General features: G+C 35.5%; 1 protein-coding gene across 1 annotated transcript; it reads left to right on the top strand.

Moving 5' to 3' along the window:
* The first annotated feature begins 813 nt into the window (after window positions 1-813).
* Window positions 814-9,379, top strand: LOC134248360 (uncharacterized). The gene is made up of 10 exons (XM_062730763.1): window positions 814-1,001; window positions 1,454-1,542; window positions 4,948-5,175; window positions 5,812-6,033; window positions 6,426-6,471; window positions 6,557-6,852; window positions 7,032-7,253; window positions 7,363-7,512; window positions 7,787-8,315; window positions 9,105-9,379. The coding sequence occupies exons 1-10, from the start codon at window positions 902-904 to the stop codon at window positions 9,371-9,373; spliced, it is 2,151 nt and encodes a 716-aa protein (XP_062586747.1). The 5' UTR covers window positions 814-901; the 3' UTR covers window positions 9,374-9,379.
* The last annotated feature ends 9,895 nt before the right edge of the window (window positions 9,380-19,274 follow it).

Here is a 19,274-nt window from a genome sequence, read left to right as displayed (position 1 = left end):
AAAGATTTATCATGAGTATTAAAATAAAATCAAGTAAATTGACTTTTAAACGTTATACAAACTTTACTTCCGGTTTGATATGGATTTTCGGCCCGCCGGTCCGATACGTGATATGGATTTTCGGACCGGGGGGGGTATTGTGACGTCACCCGTATCACACCGTGCAGAATCGGTGTATTTACTACTAAATATATGATAAACATGTATATATAATTTCAGTTATATTATTTTTGTATTCTATCTACCTGGTATGTTTTGGCCGGGTGAATATTGAAATTGGAACATTATTAATGTTGTCCTATCGACGTGGAGTCGGAGTTTTCTCTTTTTGGTAATAATTGGTGATTCAAAGGTGACTTTTTCTATTGCACCCAGAACATCTCGCTTGTTTTATCGACGACCTTTATTTATTAATTTCTTCATAAGTTTTATTCAAAGATACCACAGAGTCGATCACATCTGTTTGATATATGGAGGATTTAGGAGTAATATTGCGCGATCATCATCATATGGCGTCCATGTCTCCAAGGTGATTCTGTGCGCTAGATTATGCTCTGAGTATACAGACATATCTTATTGACCTGGTAAACCGGTGCAGGCTACCGGGTATTGACAAATAAGTAAATGCTTCAGGGTTTTAGCAATATCTTTCAAAGTAAAATTTTAAGTGAATAATTCTCGAGAGGTACATTAACCAACACACAAAAACGAGCACGTGCCTGAAGTGTAAAATATATAGTTGTTCAAAAACAGAGATTCCTTCCTCAAATACATTTACAATGTATGGAGATAGGGATTAAGCCAAGGAAGGAAGACATACAATATCATTTCTATATTCATTTTTAATCATAATTTCTGTTTTATTATAAAGATTTGAAATTGTGGTCCTGAAAGACACGATATGTATCGTCAAACATGGTCGTACAGGATGCCATCTCCCTTCTACCTCCCACAGCTTCCCACGGATTACGTCCCTTATCTACGTCACCTTATCAAGAAAGGTAAGACTTGATTTAAGGTAGGAAAAGTAACAAGTAATTATTGCGATGTCTTCATTTATATCTCGTACTTCTGTTTCTACAGATATGCCTCAAAATGTGTTCCTTTGGTGCCTGAAGGTTGAAAAGTAGTGCTTAAGTTTCTAATTAAATTTTAACATATATTATTATTTCTTTGGTAAGAGGCTAGTTTTGAAACTTTACTGCAGAATTACTAAAAAATAAATAAAATTATGAAACTGCCTTTTCAGTATTTTTAAAACTTGTTTCCTTTTAATGTTTGGTTTGGTTTTGAGTCGAGGTGATTAGTATAGACTGATTACTGCATTTCTTCTTGCAGTACTTAGCGTTGAATTTGATTTAACTGATATAATGGAAATTGTTTTACGCCAAAGGCTCTTAAAAAACAGCAAAATGCAATACGTTTACAGTATTTACTTATTGGTTCAATTTAGATCGCCTCGACAAGACAGAGGAGGTGGTAAGAATTCTGTACAAAGACATAACATTCGCTGTCTTCAGAGGCTCATTACAAAGGGAAAACGTATGTAGCCTTTTTTAACCAGCGAGAGCAAATTCCTTTTCAAAAAACATGTATGATTAATATTGAGTGTTCGCGTCTTGCATTGAATTTCATATGGTCCCAGTAAATGTGTTCAAACAAGCATCTTTCTTTATTCCTCACTAAGATATTAACAGTAGTGAAGGAGAAACCTCAAGAGTATACTGTGCAACAATATATTCAAGAAGTTGTGTAAATCAGATGTGGATACTCCAAAATTCCCTTCCAAAGAACTTTTTGGACAATTTGAAATCACAAGATTTTACCAAAATCAACAGCTTAAAAACTCACGATTTTTCAACTTTATGCACAACCATTTTCCACGATAAATTAAAGTGCAGGCTTTTTGATATCATTAACAGCTGCTTTTTCGGTAAAAATGGAACTCGTAAATTTATTTACCTGGTCATTGGTCATTTGCAAAATTATATATTTTGTTAAAACACATTCTGATAGCACACACAAGTACTCCAAGGTTGACAAGAACAAGATGCTTGAGTTTCTGATTGACAATATCTATGTTGTTTTTGGAGACCAGGCCTTTCAACAATCTATTGAAATTCCCATGGGTACTAATTAGTTAAAAGCAGAGCTATTTTTGTATTCACATGAAGCAGAATTTATGCAAAATCTTATGCGTGAAAAGAAAAAAAATTGCTGTGGCCTTCAACTTGACACTTACATAAGTGTATCAACGACGTATTTCAATTAACAATGGTAATTTCCATTCCTACGTCGATCAATGTCTCCTGGTGAGCTTGAGATAAAAGATACCTCAGCGTCTGACACATGTGTTTTATACTTGGATATATGAAAGAGACGTTAATGCTAATCAAACAACAAAGCTCTATGATAAACATGTTGACTATAACTTTTCTATCGTCAACTTCCCTTACTTATGCTGCAATATACTTTCATCACCTGCATACGGAGTTTATATATCTTAGTTGATTCGATACGCAAGAGTATGCTCTACGTATGAACAATTTCTAAAACGAGGTAAATTATTGAAAAACAAGTTTATGGAACAAGAGTATCAGCAGTCTCGTTTAAAATCATCATTTCGTAAGTTCTATGGTCGATACATTGACCTTCTCAGCAAATACAATTTATCATTGAGTCAAATGCTTATTGACGTTTTTCATCTTATTAGTTTGTCCATTATTTTTACACTGAATTGAAGACAGATTTTTCGATTATTTCCCGATAATGACAAGGAGCACACAATGGGTGTGACCTGTCAGCAGGGGATGCTCACTCCTCCATGACACCTGATCCCACCTCTGATATTGCGGAGGTCTGTGTTTGCTCTGCTCCTTTTTTTTGTATTGTTCTATGGACTTTTATATTGAATACTGTTCGTTATCTCCATAACCTTCATAGTCTCCATTTATTGATTGATTAGAGTAAAAAATTGAATTTGCCTTCAGTATTAAGGGGTCATCTGAAATACGCAGTTTATACAGATCATGATTTTAATGTTTCCCTACGACGCACGAAGGTTGTCCATATAGTTCGTGGACACTATTTCTCAAGATGAACGATCTTTTTAATATATTCATTGTATACTAAAATATTTGTCATGAAAACAGTTGAAATAGTTTGATTTTCAAAACAAATTTACTAAAGCATGATCCATATTAAAATATTACACATTTTAAGGAAATTATAACACTTGTTATTTGTCCATACGATATATCCTGGTGAGCTTGAAATAAAAGATACCACAAAATCTAACACATCTGTTTCATACTTGAATATTTTACATGAAAGAGACGTTGATGGAAATGCAACAATCAAACTCTATGATAAACGTGATGACTTGAACTTAAAAGTCGTTTATTTCCCTTACATGTACTTATGCAGCAATATTTAGATTTCCAGTGTCTTTGTCCGAGATAAAATTACAAATTGTAAATGTACTTTATTTCCTATTATGCTCTACGTATGTACAATTTTTAAATAATTCTAATATTATACAAGATTATATGCCCTTTTCAATTATTTTAGTGAAATTGGCATAAGCTGCATTAAAGCCGGTAAAATTCTTTCAAATTAGCAGTCGGGGTTTTCATGAGAATCGTGATGTATACTTGTAAATCTACTAGAAACTTACTTCCTATATGGCCTTGAGGAATCAGAACTCTAGCCATGCATCCCAATGAAAGCGAATTTCAGAATTAAGGGGTTGTGCTAATTTTAAGGCAACTCAGTGTCAGTAACGCGTACTTTAAGTAGATTTGACAGGAAAAAAAGTTTGACTCGCCCGTTACAAAGGAAATCGACAAAATTGTAACATTAGCCAAAAATTACATAACAGCACCAAATAAAATTGAGGAATCTTTAACACTAGGCAAATCCGACGAAGAATGCATTAAGCCGTTTTCTATATTGCCGGAACACCACGGATACCGGTAATCTTTTTATACCCGCACTCTCTATGGCGACTTGGGATATAAAATTGTTCTTCTGCTCCGTCCGTCGGTTTATCTGTTACACATCTTCTTCCAACAACGACTCTTACATTTAAGCACCTTTTAAAATATCATTAATGGAGCTATGAACATCTGCAATAGATTTTTAAAATTTTAATTTTTACTCTGGGGCCAAATTTACTAGTATGTAAAAAGAATCATTATCCCCCCCCCCCGCTTGAAAAGCGAGAGGTTATATACTAATCGGTATGTCCGTCCGTCTGTCTGTCTGTTCGTCTGTTAAGCTTTGGGGTACCCATCTCTTATCCGCAACTCCTCTCATACCACTGAATGAAATTTGATGAAACTTTCACAAAATCTTTATCATATATTGCCATTGTGCACCTTCTAGTTTACTTTTTGATCCGTCACATACTTTGGGTTTTCCACAGCAAAAACATTTTATTCATATGAGAGTATCATTTAGTGAGTTCATCGCTCACAGTACCTCTAGTTTGGAATGTGCTTAATGGGAGGAAATCCTCTAATCATGCAATAAGATTTTGATGTTTTTCGCCCTTGCGAAAAAAGCCTGGTTCCTCTTACAATTTTTCCAGTTACCAAATCATCTTTTGGATATCAATGGTGGGTTCGGGAATTTCTGTATTCATCATGTGGGCGTTCGGGCTGATTCCCTGAACTCCTTTTACAATGTTTACAGTACTTAGCCATTTCATTTTTTTTCCACCATGGGAGCGATACGGGTGAAATATTGACGCTTTTCTCTTCATTATTTAGTTACAAGAATTTCTGTAACATTATTTGCAACTTATCCTTTCAATGATTTGTTAAATTGGGTTTAATGGTTTTAGAGCATAGGTTTGTATATCTCAAGTGTTTCTCTTTAGAGGATTCCAAATAAAAACCCTTTCATGTAATTTTTACTTACTAGTATTTTTTCTGTTCGTGTTAGGTTGACGTGATAGTAAACAGCACGTCAGAAAACCTGAAACTAACATTCGGACAGTGTTCCAGGGCACTATTAGACGCAGCAGGACGAGATATTCAAGATGAGTGTGCTGAAAAATATCCGAAAGGAGTCGGAAAGGGCGATGTAGCAGTCACAGGTCCAGGAAGACTTAAGTGCAAAATCATTTGTCACGGCTCCCTTGCAAGATACGGAGATAGTCTTGCAGAAGAGGTTAGTTTTTATGCCTCTGTAATCGGAGATTATTCAGGGGACTATAGTTTTTGCACTATCTGTCCGTTTGTTTTTCTATTTGTTCGTTAATCTGTTTGTTTGTCCGCAGAATTTTTTTCCTTGCCCATAACTTTTGAGTGTGTGGATCTATGGATTTTATATTTCACAGGTGTATTCCTTTTGACAAGACCTTTCATTTTTCTACTACCAAATTTGACCTCTTCATCCTAGAGTTTGGCTAACTTTATCCAAATTACAAGACTTTAATCTTGGCCAAACCTTTGAACAGTTGGTGCTAGGGCTTTCATAGCTCACATTTGTATTCATTGTGACTAGACCTTTCAATGGTTATAAATATTTTTTGACAGTGACCATAGAGTTTGTCCAATTTTTTAAACAATTTTACCTTGGTCATAACTAGAGCTATAGAGCTTTCACAGGTTTACTCCTTATGACAAGTCCTCCTTTTGGATGCCCACAATTTTGACCTTGGAATCTGACTTGCATATGAGAAAGTTCAACCCTCGCTACAAGCTGCCATACAAGGACATCAGTATACATTGTAATCATTTCATAAACACATATTGTTTTCCTTTATGGCAACATAGTGATGATATTCTGTCTTCTTTTTGGTAGATGCATATGCAGTTTATTTCTAACTGCCTGGCGGAGCTGGATAGACAAGGATTCTCCACTATAGCTCTCCCAGCTCTGACTACGGGATTCCTGAAGTTCCCCAGGGATCTGGCGGCAAGAAACGCGTGCCGTGCCGTGGAGAAATATAAAGACGAAAATCCCGAAACAACACTTAAAGAGGTCCACTTTGTCATACACCACAGCGACGAAGAAACCATTCAAGTAATCAGTTCTTATTGCGAGATATTTACTGTTTTACAAAATCTTGCGAAGATAAGAATCTATACATACATTTATAACAGCCTTAGAAAAAAAAATTCACGTTTTTATTGCATGATTGTATTCACTAACATCACATTACCTGTATCAGCTTCTAGGGCTGATGTGCAACCTGCAGGGCTGATATGAAATTCAAAGGGCTGGAAATTTTTTTTATGATCGATTAGTTTTTCTCTTGATTTCACGCAATCTTGTGACGTCAACCGACTTTCATATCGCCACATTATGGTTTCTGAATCCATATCATCCCTCTCTGAAAGTAATGACGCAATATACACAGACTCGGGCTTATTCATAAAAAGGTACTATTAATTTCTAATGTTTTTACTTTATAGGCATTTGCAGATGCTGTTAAAACATTGGGTCTTGACCAGCAAGAAGGTACTCTTTTTTTCTTAACTTGTCTTTGATATAAAATACCGGGTAATGGTTTTAACCTGTATTTAAAAAATATATAAATAAACAGCCACAGAAATCCTTAGAAGAGTATGCAGCTGTAAAATAGGGGAAATTTCAATCCTGGTGAAAGCTGGCATAGATGAAGATGAAAAAGCTAAATTCAACATGGTGGTCAACTTTGTTGGATCAGCTTCACTTGATGTTACCACTCGCACCAAACATGTTGAAAATGATATTCACCATCTCTCCTTGATGACAGACGGCGATATGGAAATTGTTTATTCCAAACAATTCGATAAAAATAAAATTTATCATACCTATGTGTTACAATACAGAAAAAACGATCCACATTTTATAAGGAAGGTGAGACGACGTTCTAACAATATGCGTCTTAAATTTTCTTTCCTCTTTCACTTATTCTTGTGTTTTTATCCTTCATAGAACTGATTACTTACATTGTGTAAACATGAAAATAAACTGAACAGCTTTCAAAACAATATTTTCGAATCATATATTTTTTTTAATTATTTTTTTGATGCTAGGATATTGGTGAGGCAGTGTTTAATTGTTTGACGGAAGCGAATAGGGCAAAGATAAGTTCCATTGTCTTCATGCTGCACAAGTCCAAATATAATGTACCGCCAAAGATTGTGTCAAATGCGATATTTGGAGCACTGAATGACTTTTTAAGCTTTCAAAAGACTACTATGAATTTGACAGTGGTTGTACCAGAAACTGATGGACGATACTCAGAAATAGCTAAAGTAAGTTTACCATGGTTTGTCACACCCACACATAAACACATACACAAAGACAGAGAGAGAGAGAGGGGGTGGGAGAGATAAACACTGAAATTCTAATAACGTTTTACAGGCAATGAGAGGAGAATGCAAAAAATTCCAGAGAGCTTCAGCTACCCCTGTGATACTCGAGTTTTGTCGTGAATTGTCCCTCAAAGAACCTCAACTACCGGAATACTGGACAACAGTTACAGTCCGCAGAACCATCAAGGATGTCAACAAAGTATAATTAACCGCTTCTATCTACATGGGAAAAAAATAAGGGAAATCACCATAAATTAATTCAATTCAGTTTAATATAACGTAATGTCAAGCTTGAAAAAAAAAAGATGTAAGAATTAAGAAAGGTATTTTTGTATGAAAGGGATAGATAAATTAGGCGATGGGTAGACGAAATTAAGAAAGGGAGAAGAAAACCTTATCTGTCATTTCATATCATTTCCTAATTTTTATGGTTTTTTGATGAATGAAATTTTTTGTTGCTGTATTCATTACAGTCATGGTATACGTGGTTAATAGAAATGAAGTTGAATCTCTACGCCAGACTGGTTGACGTCGATGCAGCGACACGACAAACTATAGAGAAACTGGTTTTATCCACGTGGGTACCACAGATGGTTGGACATGGAAGAGACGCCGAGGGACTGGCGGACCTCAACTACTCTAGTATAAAGGTTTTAAAAGTGGAGAGGCTCGAAAACATTTGTTTGTACGAAAAATATTCATATTTTCGGGCATACCTTTTTCAGAAGGCAGGAAGAAATGGAGTTTTCAAACAACTGAGTGAACTTTCACCAAGTATGATAAATGTACTCACCTCGGAAATAATGGGTAGGGATCCAGTCCTGAGAAGCGATCAGTACCCAGAAGAGGCTAATGAACACTTTCTTTTTCATGGAACAAAAACCGAAACGTACAAAAATATTCTTTTGAATGGCTTAGATATTAGCATGTCTGATAATAAAGGCATGTTTGGTCAAGGGGTGTATCTTGCCGAGAGTCCAACGAAGGCAGACCAGTACACAGGTACATAACAGTAAAGAAATGGCAAATCTTTAATTAAAGAAATAAAGTATTTTCGTAAATTCAACAAAGGTTTTATAATTTTTTTCAAAGGTTTATATTTTCAAATTAATTTTTTATGAAATGAGTACTAGCATATAACGTTCTGTAATCAAGCTCCAAAGTACACATTGGAAGCAAATAAAGCAAACATTAGAGATGGGATCAGGTGCAATAGAGGAATGAACACCCCTGTTGTCCGCCGTGGGCTCAATAACTTGGCCAATTAAAGGGGAAAATCCGAAGACAATGAAGTGTGGAAATAACGGCCTTACAATTTGTATGAAAAACGTCAGTCATTTGAAAAAGTAATGGCAGTTGTTTCATGAAAAACGTCAGTCATACGAAAAAGTAATGGCAGTTGTTTCAAAAGTTGCTATATATATGGCCTAATAAAGTATATTGCTTGGGAAAATCAGTTGAATATTGTTTAAATGCATCACTAAATTTTCTCTATTATGGTGCGCTTTGGGGTTTTACTAGTTCTTTTATCTACTCAAAACAGATTTACCCATATTTTTCTCGAACACTTCCAAACTGTTAAAGGCTTCGAAGCTTAAACTGAGATAGACTTAAAATCAATAAAGCTTGAAAAAGAATTATAATAAAGTTTTTTCTGTTTGCATTTGAATGTCACACAAACCTGAAAATTTTTAAACTCATGTGCGATTCAAGCAGTATCAAAATTTTGCTTAAGTCTATTCTCGGTTTACGGCCTTGGAGCCAGAATTCTAAGTAGAGATCTGATTTCAGATCACAAAGATGACAGAACGAAAGGCGAGAAGAAAATGTTTCTGGTGAGATCTTGCCTTGGTAGAATACATGTAGCAAGGCATCCCAAACCAAATCTCCGAAGACCTCCCTGCTTCCAGTCCGGCTGCGAGTCCGATTCCTGTGAACATTCCGGGATTCAGCGCTGTGATAGTGTGGTCGGCGATGGAACCTGGATATTCCGAGAGTTTGTGACGTATCACCACTATCAAAACTACCCGGAATACCTCATCACTTATGTTAGAGTGTAATACAGTGTACATCGTTTTTGTTGGTTTAATTTATAGTTTTTGTTCTTGTTTATAGACACCAATAAGAGACTGATAAATGTACAAGTTTAAGAAATTGTATGCAAAAGTTACAATGAATTTCAATTTAGGATTGAAATACAATGTTTAAACATTCATTTTTTAAAAAAGTTTTTTTCCAATATGTTTAAGAACTTGGAAGCTCACGTTTTTGTTAAATTTATGAATATAATCCGACTATAAATAAAGTTACTTTTATTCATTACTACAATTTTAATAGAATTTTATGCCATGTTACTTTTTTTTTTATTTTATTTAATCATAAATACAGTGAAATATGTCAGTAGTGTTTTCAGATTAGTGTTTGAAGGTCATTTGAAAATTACCGGCTTTTATATTTAGATAGAAGTAGTTGTATAGGAAATACCTGCGTATTAAAGTTCTACTTTCTGTTTAATAAAAATGTCAGACAAAGACATTTCCTTGTCTTCGGAAGATTCTGATTCGTACGAAACAGTCGAAGGTAAGACTAATTCATTTGTTAGTCACATAATTTAAATATTTGTACGTAAATTTGTAATATAAAAAAGAATGATATTAAAATTTTCAATTAAATCAGATCTAGAGCTTTGGTTGAGTTCTATTTTTAAACGAATGTCAATGTAATTAAGTGTATATATAGGCTCGCATATAGTAATCTTAATGTAAGGGGTTTTGCTATATCCAAGTTTCGGTGACATTTACAGGCCAAAGGCCTCTACAGTTACCTGAGATGATGTTATTTTTCGATGTAGATATAACCTGTTTACTGAAGCGTATTAGTGCTGCAGCAGTATCTTTTTTTGATTTGTTTAAAACAAATTAGTAAATTGTTTAAACAAATTGGTAAAACAAATTAGTAATCTGTTTAAACAAATTAGTAATTTGTTGTAGCAAATTAATAACATGTTATAACAAATTATTAATTCATTTGTATAACAAATTATTAATTTGTTAACAAATTATTAATTTGTTATAACAAATTATTAATTTATTAAATTAATTAAATTTATTAGTAAAACAAATTAGTAATCTGTTTAAACAAATTAGTAATTTGTTGTAGCAAATTAATAACATGTTATAACAAATTATTAATTCATTTGTATAACAAATTATTAATTTGTTATAACAAATTATTAATTTATTAAATCAAATTATTAATATGCTATAACAAATTACTTATTTGTTATAACAAATTGCTAAAAGATATTGCTACGGTCCTAATACGCTTCCGTACCTGTTAGAGATGATGTTGGTGAATTCTAAAACTATATCGATGTGTTGAAATACAGAATATTCTCTTAGGAGTTCTGATACTTAGAGAATGCATCAATCAATAAAAGAAGTAAGACCACTTTTTAAATGAACAAAAAGATAATTAACCTACAATTACAAATGTATATATATTATATTTTGTTTGAAAACAAACTACAGCAATGCTATATATATTTAACTTATTTTTCATGATTAAGATAATGAAGAAAGTGACGATCTTTCCTCTGAGGCCGAATGTGTTACGAATTACAAGAATGTGAAAGTGTCAGTTTTCAAAGCTTCTATTGAGAAGGAAAAGGTAAGTTATCTTTATCGCCAGTATCGATTTTTTTTCTCAATTTAAATATTCCCGAAAAACAAAGTGAAGGGTTTAAATCGTACTAGGTAAATATAATAAAAGGATGACTATTATACCCCTGTGTTTTTTTTTAATATATCTACGTGATTATTTTTCAAAGTATTTACAATTTGAAACATTATAAACAATGACCTAGATTTTGTTAAGCGCAAGTACAAGTAAAAGAAAAAGAAAGTGACAAAAAACAAATACGTCTATAAATCAAAAATTTCGATATGTTGTCGGTCCAGATAGAGTGTGTAATCAATATTTATGATAAATATAACAAGATAGAATATTATATAAAAAATGACTTTTGAATGAAATTTAAACATACAATCTAATTACGTGTTATTTTCTTAGTTACGAATTATAAAATTTCGAAGAACAAAAAAATGCCCTTTTAAGGGATGCAAAAACAAGCAATACTAACAGAAGTGAAAAAAAAAAAAAATAAAAACAATTTACATGCAAAACTATTCTATGAAAATTATGTCTCAGAGATGGCTGATTTAATTTTTAGCTCTACTGGTCAGAGTTCAGAAGAGCTTATGCGATAGTAATGCGTCCGGCATCCGTCCGTCTGTCTGTCTTTTTGTCTGTAAACAATTTTTATATTTGCTACTCCTCCTACAGTTTTGGTCTTATTTCAATATAATTTGGCACACAAGTAGACTACACTAAGATACATAATTCTGTATATCGGTTTTTCATTTCGATGAATGGCGTTGCCGTGGTTGATAAAAATAGAAATTACTTGGCACACAAATAGACTACACTAAGATACATAATTCTGTGTATCGGTTTTTGATTTCGATGAACGATGTTGCCTTGGTTACTAAAAAATTCTTTCAAAATGCTCCCCCTCCTATAGTTTTGGTCTGCTTTCAATATGACTTGGCACACAAATAGACTACACTAAGATACATAAATACGTGCATCGGTTTTTGATTTCGATTAACGGTGTTACCGTGGTTACTAAAAATGGAAATTTCTGTGAAATACTTTCAAAATGCTACTCCTCCTACAGTTTTGGTCTGATTTCAATATAACTTGGCACACAAGTGGACTACACTTAGATACAAAATTCTATATATCGGTTTTTGATTTCGATGAACGGTATTGCCGTGGTTACTAAAAATAGAAATTTCTGTGAAATTCTTTCAAAACTCTACTCCTCCTACAGTTTTGGTCTTATTTCAATATAACTTGGCACAGAAGTAGACTACACTACGGTACATAATTCTGTATATCGGTTTTTGACTTCAATGAACGGTGTTGCCTTGGTTACTAAAAATGGACATTTCTGTTAAATACTCTCAAAATGTTATTCCAAATACAGTTTAAGTCTGATTATAATATAATGTGGCATGCAAGTAGACTACAATATTTACATTCCCAATGTCTTTGTCCGAGATAAAATTACAAATTGTAAATGTACTTTATTTTCCCATCAATGTATTGGCGCGGTTCCAAAAAAAATCCACGTGCAGGGCGAAACAAACAGTTAGACAGAAACATGCAGGGTTTGGGGCACGTGAATTGGCGGAATCAAAGCATGTAAATATAAGGAATAACTGTCAGATTTTTCAATTTCATGAAGATGATCAATCGATTGGCTTGCGTGATAATTTTATGCATAAACGCCTTCGGCGTTTATGCAAATTATCACGCAACCCAATCGATTGATCACATCATGAAATCGAAAAATAAGACAGTTATTCCTTAACTAAGAACATAAAGGGACTTAATCAAGGATCATTATTCTATTTATTGCTGCTGTAAAGTTTTAATTCCCAACTGCTTAAGTACTTTTCTCTTCCTTTGCTATATGAACAAACCAGTAGAGCTTCAGTCTAGACTTCTGGTTATAAAGCATATCACTTAAAGTTTTTCATAAAATGCAACATTTTTCATATTGTTTTGTTTTAGAGAAAATAATTATTTAAATCAACAAGAAATGCTAATACATTTTATGTAAAATTTTCCTAAAGGCATAATTTTTTTTACAATAATTTCGATCAGCAAATTTCATTCTAAAATAACTCAACAACAATAGAGGGCACTTGATTCGATATTTAGAAATCGATTCGAAACTAGGAAAATGGGGGGTTTCTTTTTGGCAGTTCTCTACTGTACCAATTAGGAGATTCAAACATATGATATGTGTGGCACGCCAAATTCACAAAAACGAGCTAAACATAGCTTCACAGTCGATAAACTAGGTTTATCGGCTGTAAATTATAGTTTACAGACTGTAAATTATAGATAACAACGCTAATCTATATTTTACATCTGTAAACCATAGTTAACGCGATAATCTATGTTTCAGAACTGTAAACTATACTTAACACTGAAAACACTCATTTGCGATTGCAAAACTTAGATTATCCGATAAATACAGTTTCACGATTTGTAAACTATGGTTTACAACTCTTAACTATAGGCAACGATCTGATTTGTGAAACTATGACTAACAACTCTTAACTATAGTTCACGATTGTAAATTATAGTTTACAGACGTGAATCTATGTTTATCAACAAAATCTATTGTTACGTTTTATTACAGACAGATAAACTTAGATTAGCATTCGTAAACTATAGTTAACAGCCGTTAAATATAGTTTTACAGATGAAAACTATGGTTTACGAATTGTAAACTATAGTTCACGGTTTGTACACTATAGTTTACCGTCGATAAACCTAGTTTATCAACTGTGAAGCTATGTTAAGCTCATTTTTAGCTCACCAGAGCCTTCTGATCACATTTTGTCTGTCGTCCGTCCGTCCGTCTAGCTGTCTGTCCGACCGTCCGTCTGTAAACTTCACATTTTCGACTTCTTCTCAAGAACCATAGGGCCAATTTTGACCAAACTTGGTACAAAGCATCCTTATATATGAAGGGAAATTTAAATTGTAAAAATGAAGGGCCAAGTTTCCTCACAAGGGGAGATAATCAAGAAAATACAAAAATAGGGTGGGGTCATTAAAAAATCTTCTTCTCAAGAACCACTGGGCCAGAAAAGCTGAAACTTATGTGGAAGCATCCTGGGGTAGTGTAGATTCTAAATTGTAAAAATCATGACCCCCGGGGATAGGGCGGGGCCACAATGGGGAATCAAACTTTTACATAGAAATATATAGGAAAAATCTTTAAAAATCTTCTTCTCAAGAACCACTGGGCCAGAAAAGCAGAAACTTATGTGGAAGCATCCTGGGGAAGTGCAGATTCTAAATTGTAAAAATCATGACCCCCGGGGGTTGGGCGGGGCCACAATAGGGAATTAAAGTTTTACATAGAAATATATAGGAAAAATCTTTAAAAATCTTCTTCTCAAGAACCAATGGGCCAGAAAAGCTGATACTTATGTGGAAGCATCCTGGGGTAGTGTAGATTCTAAATTGTTAAAGTCATGACCCCCGGGGGTTGGGCAGGGCCATAATTGGGGATCAAAGTTTTACATAGCAATATATAGAAAAAATCTTTGAAAATCTTCTTCTCAAGAACCACTGAGCCATATAAACTTAAAAGCATCTAGTGTAGAAAATCATGATCCCCGGGGGTTTGGCGGGGCCACAATGGGGAGGCCATCAATGTTTTGTTAGAAATATATAGGAAAAATCTTTAAAAATCTGAAGCCACTTGAGTAAAGCTGAAACTTATGTGGAAGCATCCCAGGGTAGTGTTGATTCCAAATTGTTAAAGTCATGACCCCCGGGGGTTGAGCAGGGCCATAATGGGGGATCAAAGTTTTACGTAGCTATATATGGGAAAAATCTTTGAAAATCTTCTTCTCAAGAACCACTGAGCCAGAAAAGCTGAAACTTATTTGGAAGCATTCCGGGGTAGTGTAGATTTTAAATTGTTTAAATTATGATCCCCGGGGTTGGGCGGGGCCACAATGGGGAATCAAAGTTTTACATAGAAATATATAGGAAAAATCTTCTTTGCAAGAACCACTGGGCCAGAAAAGCAGAAACTTATGTGGAAGCATCCTGGGATAGTGTAGATTCTAAATTGTTCTAATCATGTCACCCCCGTGGGTAGGGTGGGGCCACAATGGGGAATCAAAGTTTTACTATGTTAAATCAAAGCATCCTATGGTAGTGTAGATTTCAAATTGTTTAAATCATGATCAGTTGGGTAGGGTGGGGTCACAATATGTATAACAAGGGGGAACTCTGGTGAAGAATGGAATGTTCAAAGCTTTTCAGGTGAGCGATGTGACCCATGGGCCTCTTGTTGTGAATTTGGCGTACCATGGATATTGGATTGTGTGTAAGATGTTACTACAAAACCGATTCGTTACCGGTAAAATGACCGTACATCGAAAATTCATTTCTGTAGTGTTTTTTTCTTTTTTTTGGGGGGGGGGGATTAAAATTATATTCGTCTATGAAATACTAGTTCATGTACTCTACACACATCAAAAAAGACAAACATGATCGATCATTTCTTCATTTTATATCACAATTTTTTTCCCACATGAGTGGGCCTTTCTTCATTTTGTTGTTTTTGGGGTTTTTTTGTTCGATAATAAAAAAAATCATTCTTTCAATATAATTTTAAAAATTAAATCTGTTTTATACAGGTTTTGTGTGCCTTGTTCATCCATCTCCTGAAACAAATCAGACTTTTTAACAATATACTCAGTAAGTATCTCACAAAGTGTATTTTATTTTACAGATTGACGTGATAGTAAACAGCACGTCGTCGGAGTTGAAATTGACCTCGGGTCGAGGGTCTCGGGTGTTGTCAGAAGCCGCAGGGGCGGAGCTTCAGAAGGAATGTGACGAGAAATACCCCAAAGGAATTACCCAGCAGGAAATAGCTGTAACAGGGCCGGGGAATCTGAAGTGCAAAATTGTCTGTCACGGCACCCTTCTTAAATATGGGACAACTGATGCCGAAAAGGTTCACAATTCATATTTTTTCTTATAAACACTTCCATTGTATCCATTACATTGATCATTTGAATAAAAAACGCCTGTCAACGAGGCCCCGTGTCATGGTAGACTTAAACATTCTCGAATGGGACGTAACCAACATATACAATTATTCAATCAATCATTTTGTGGAAGTGTTGGTTCTAAAAGGGGATTTCGATATCCTTATATTAGGGATGTCAACGAATAGTCGACTATTCGACTGTCAGTCGAATGGACCGACGATCGAATAATGAAACAACATTCGAATATTATATTAAAAAAATGCAAGAAAATGGGGGTGATAATGAAATTTTCATCTCAAAATTGAAAAAGGGTCCTTCCTCAAACTACACAGTTGAATAGTGTACGTTTTCAGACGAATAAGAGTCACAGTAGTAGTATAAACGGCCTAGATGGCTGGGTCAATATCTAGGACATCCCACTGAGGGGGGATAGCTGGGTCAACTGAGTGCACTTTTAGGGTTGGGGGGATAGCTGGGTCAAGCGAGTGCAGCCCCTGTGGGGGATAGGCGGGTCACTGGAGTGCAGCCCCTGTAGGGGATAGGTGGGTCAAGAGAGTACAGATTAGTGGGTCTGTGGGGGATAGCTGGGTCAACTCAGTACAGCCCTAACCCTAACCCTACGGGGGACTAGGTGGGTTAGTACATAGCCCCTATATGTCCTATAGGGGTGTTTACACTGTGTTTACATTATACACTATACGCTGCTACTACGATTCACAACGCTGCTACTACGATTTTGGCAGCGAGTCAAAAGAATGTGATTATGACGTCACGCTTCACAGTCTAGACAGTCTAGCCTAACCAGTTCAAACTGGATTTTCTGAAAACAATAACAAAAGACAGATGATAACAAGGCAATTTTATTCAGAATTCAGAAATCTATTCTCCAAATGTTGTTTTTCGTGTCAGCAATAAAGGGAATGCGACAATATATATACACTGTATAAGTCTCTGGAAGAATTCCTTGTTTCTTTCTATGTTCGAATTCACGAAAACAGCTTTCAATCTGGTTTTTCCATCCACTTTCCTTACAATAACAACTGAGCACCCATTTGTATCTTTGATAAAATAAATAACCATTTTTTCTCTTCAGACAGTATTGGTCCTCTCTGGTGTCATAATCTTCAGGATCCAATTCCACTCTTTTTACCAACCACACTCTTTTTTGGTATCTGGGACTAAATATTCTATGGCGTTTATAAAAATCCTGGATCGCTTCTTCTTTAGTTTTCATCCATTTTCCAAAGCTTGATCCATTGACTGACCAACAATACTCCGTTTTCTTTGACATATTTTTTATCTGCTCCATTTTTTTTACCTGTGTCGAATTCAGAATGCTAACGAAGTGTGAACGTCAATGTCCAGCGCTGGTTTATATACCTGCTGTGTGCCGTGTGCAAAAATACGTTTTACCTGCGTTTTCTTATATACCTGTTGCATCACCTGTAAAGGGCCGTGTGCAAAAAATATGCTGACTACACAGGTAATACTTGGCAGCGATTCAAGTTTGTTTAGGGCCGTGTGCAAAAAATATGCTTACCTATGCATTGTGACGTCATCCACTGTATAAATACAGGTTTTCTCCTACTTTCAGCTCATTCTACAGTCAGAGCCAGCTCCCTGCCTGGGGGTCATGGATTCTACTAGAGAAAAACAGTTACATGCTCAACGATTATTAGAATGGAAAAAAAGGGAGAGAGAATTAGATCAAATTCTTGATGAAAATAAAGAGCGAGAATTAGAGCTTAGGAAAAGAAATGCGGAAAGATTACAGAGAAGAGCTCTACAAGAACAACAACGACAACGACAACTACAACGACAACGACAACTACGGGAGAGAGAATTAAATCAAATTCCTGATGAAAATAAAGAGCGAGAATTAAAGCTTCGGAAAAGAAATGCCATACTATTACAGAGAAGAGCTCAACTAGAAAAACAACGGCAGCAACAGCAAAGGACTAGGGCGCATGAGGGGTCAAAGTTCCCTATTCATTCACCACCCAAACCCAAGGCCATATCCCAGTATTATCGAGTCACAGTGAATCAAAGGGTGCACTCTAGAAAATTTAAAGCTCAACAGGATTTTTACACTGTGATTTTTAAGGAGTTTCCAGAGGAAGAAAACAGAGGATTTGTTCGGCGATTATTCAGACACATGTTACAAACTTTCAAATCGAAAATGCAGTGTAATCCTAACGATTACCTCCGCCTGAACATACGCCACAAATCTCTGGAATCAGAGATTTGGTACGAGTTTACTCAATGTAAACATTTTAACGAGGACGTCATTTTAGACAAGATTGAAGCCGTGCAACAATCCAGAAAGGAGTTCAAACTGGGCGACGGGGGCATGGAATTTGATATGTTTCGGATCAAGTATCCCGAAGGAAGTGGTGGAGACAGAACCAAACATCTACAAGTGAATAAGGAGACTTTTAAGAACAATAAAAGAGCCATCGTTCGGATCGTCAATCCCTGGGATAAATTTTGTTTAGCTAGAGCCATCGTCGTCACTCGATTACACAGTCAAAAACCCGAACATCCAGACCCCGAATGGGAAAAACAATGGAAACGCATGAGATTAGGCGATAGGCAATCCTTGAACCAGAAACGAGAAGCCATAGCCCTCATGGAACAGGCCGAGTGTGATATCACTCAAGCTTGTGGATATGCAGAGTGGACGAAATTACAAGAGGTGTTAGCTCCCCAGTATCGACTGAAAATATTTCAGTTCAAGTCTACTTCGACTAAACTCACCTTAGAGCGCATCTTCAAAGGCTGGGGAGATGGAACTTGTTTGAACATATTGTTAGACGACCATCATTACGACGCCATCATATCCATGCCGGGAGTAACGGGGAACCAATATTACTGTGATCATTGCGACGTGGGATACAGGACTGTCACAGAACATCGCTCCAAGTGTCCTCATCGCTGTACCTATTGTTTAGGACAACACCCTAATTGTCCCGATGAAGGGATCGAGATTAAATGTCGGGAATGCCATGGAAAGTTTAAGAACAGGACCTGCTACGAAAATCATTTAAGACCCCATAGTAAGAAGACCACCACTACTGTCTGCAATTTAATGGAACAATGCGAGAAGTGTCAGTCTTGGATACCTAAGAAATTATTCCCTCATCACAAATGCGGAGGACAGAAAAAGTGTAAGATCTGTAAGAAAATCGTCGATACCGATCATCAGTGCTACGTACAACAGAAGCCCCAGAAGAAGAAGAAGGGGAAAGGGACCTTAGAGTTTTACATCTATTTCGATCTCGAATGCACTCAGGAAACCGGC

The sequence above is a fragment of the Saccostrea cucullata genome, unplaced genomic scaffold (genome assembly GCF_032062105.1).
Source record: "Saccostrea cucullata isolate Sc308-1 unplaced genomic scaffold, CSIRO_AGI_Scuc_v1 ctg9622, whole genome shotgun sequence".
Lineage (NCBI taxonomy): Eukaryota > Metazoa > Mollusca > Bivalvia > Ostreida > Ostreidae > Saccostrea > Saccostrea cuccullata.
The sequence above is the reverse complement of the archived record's forward strand: the minus strand, read 5'-3'. Positions and strand labels throughout refer to the sequence as shown.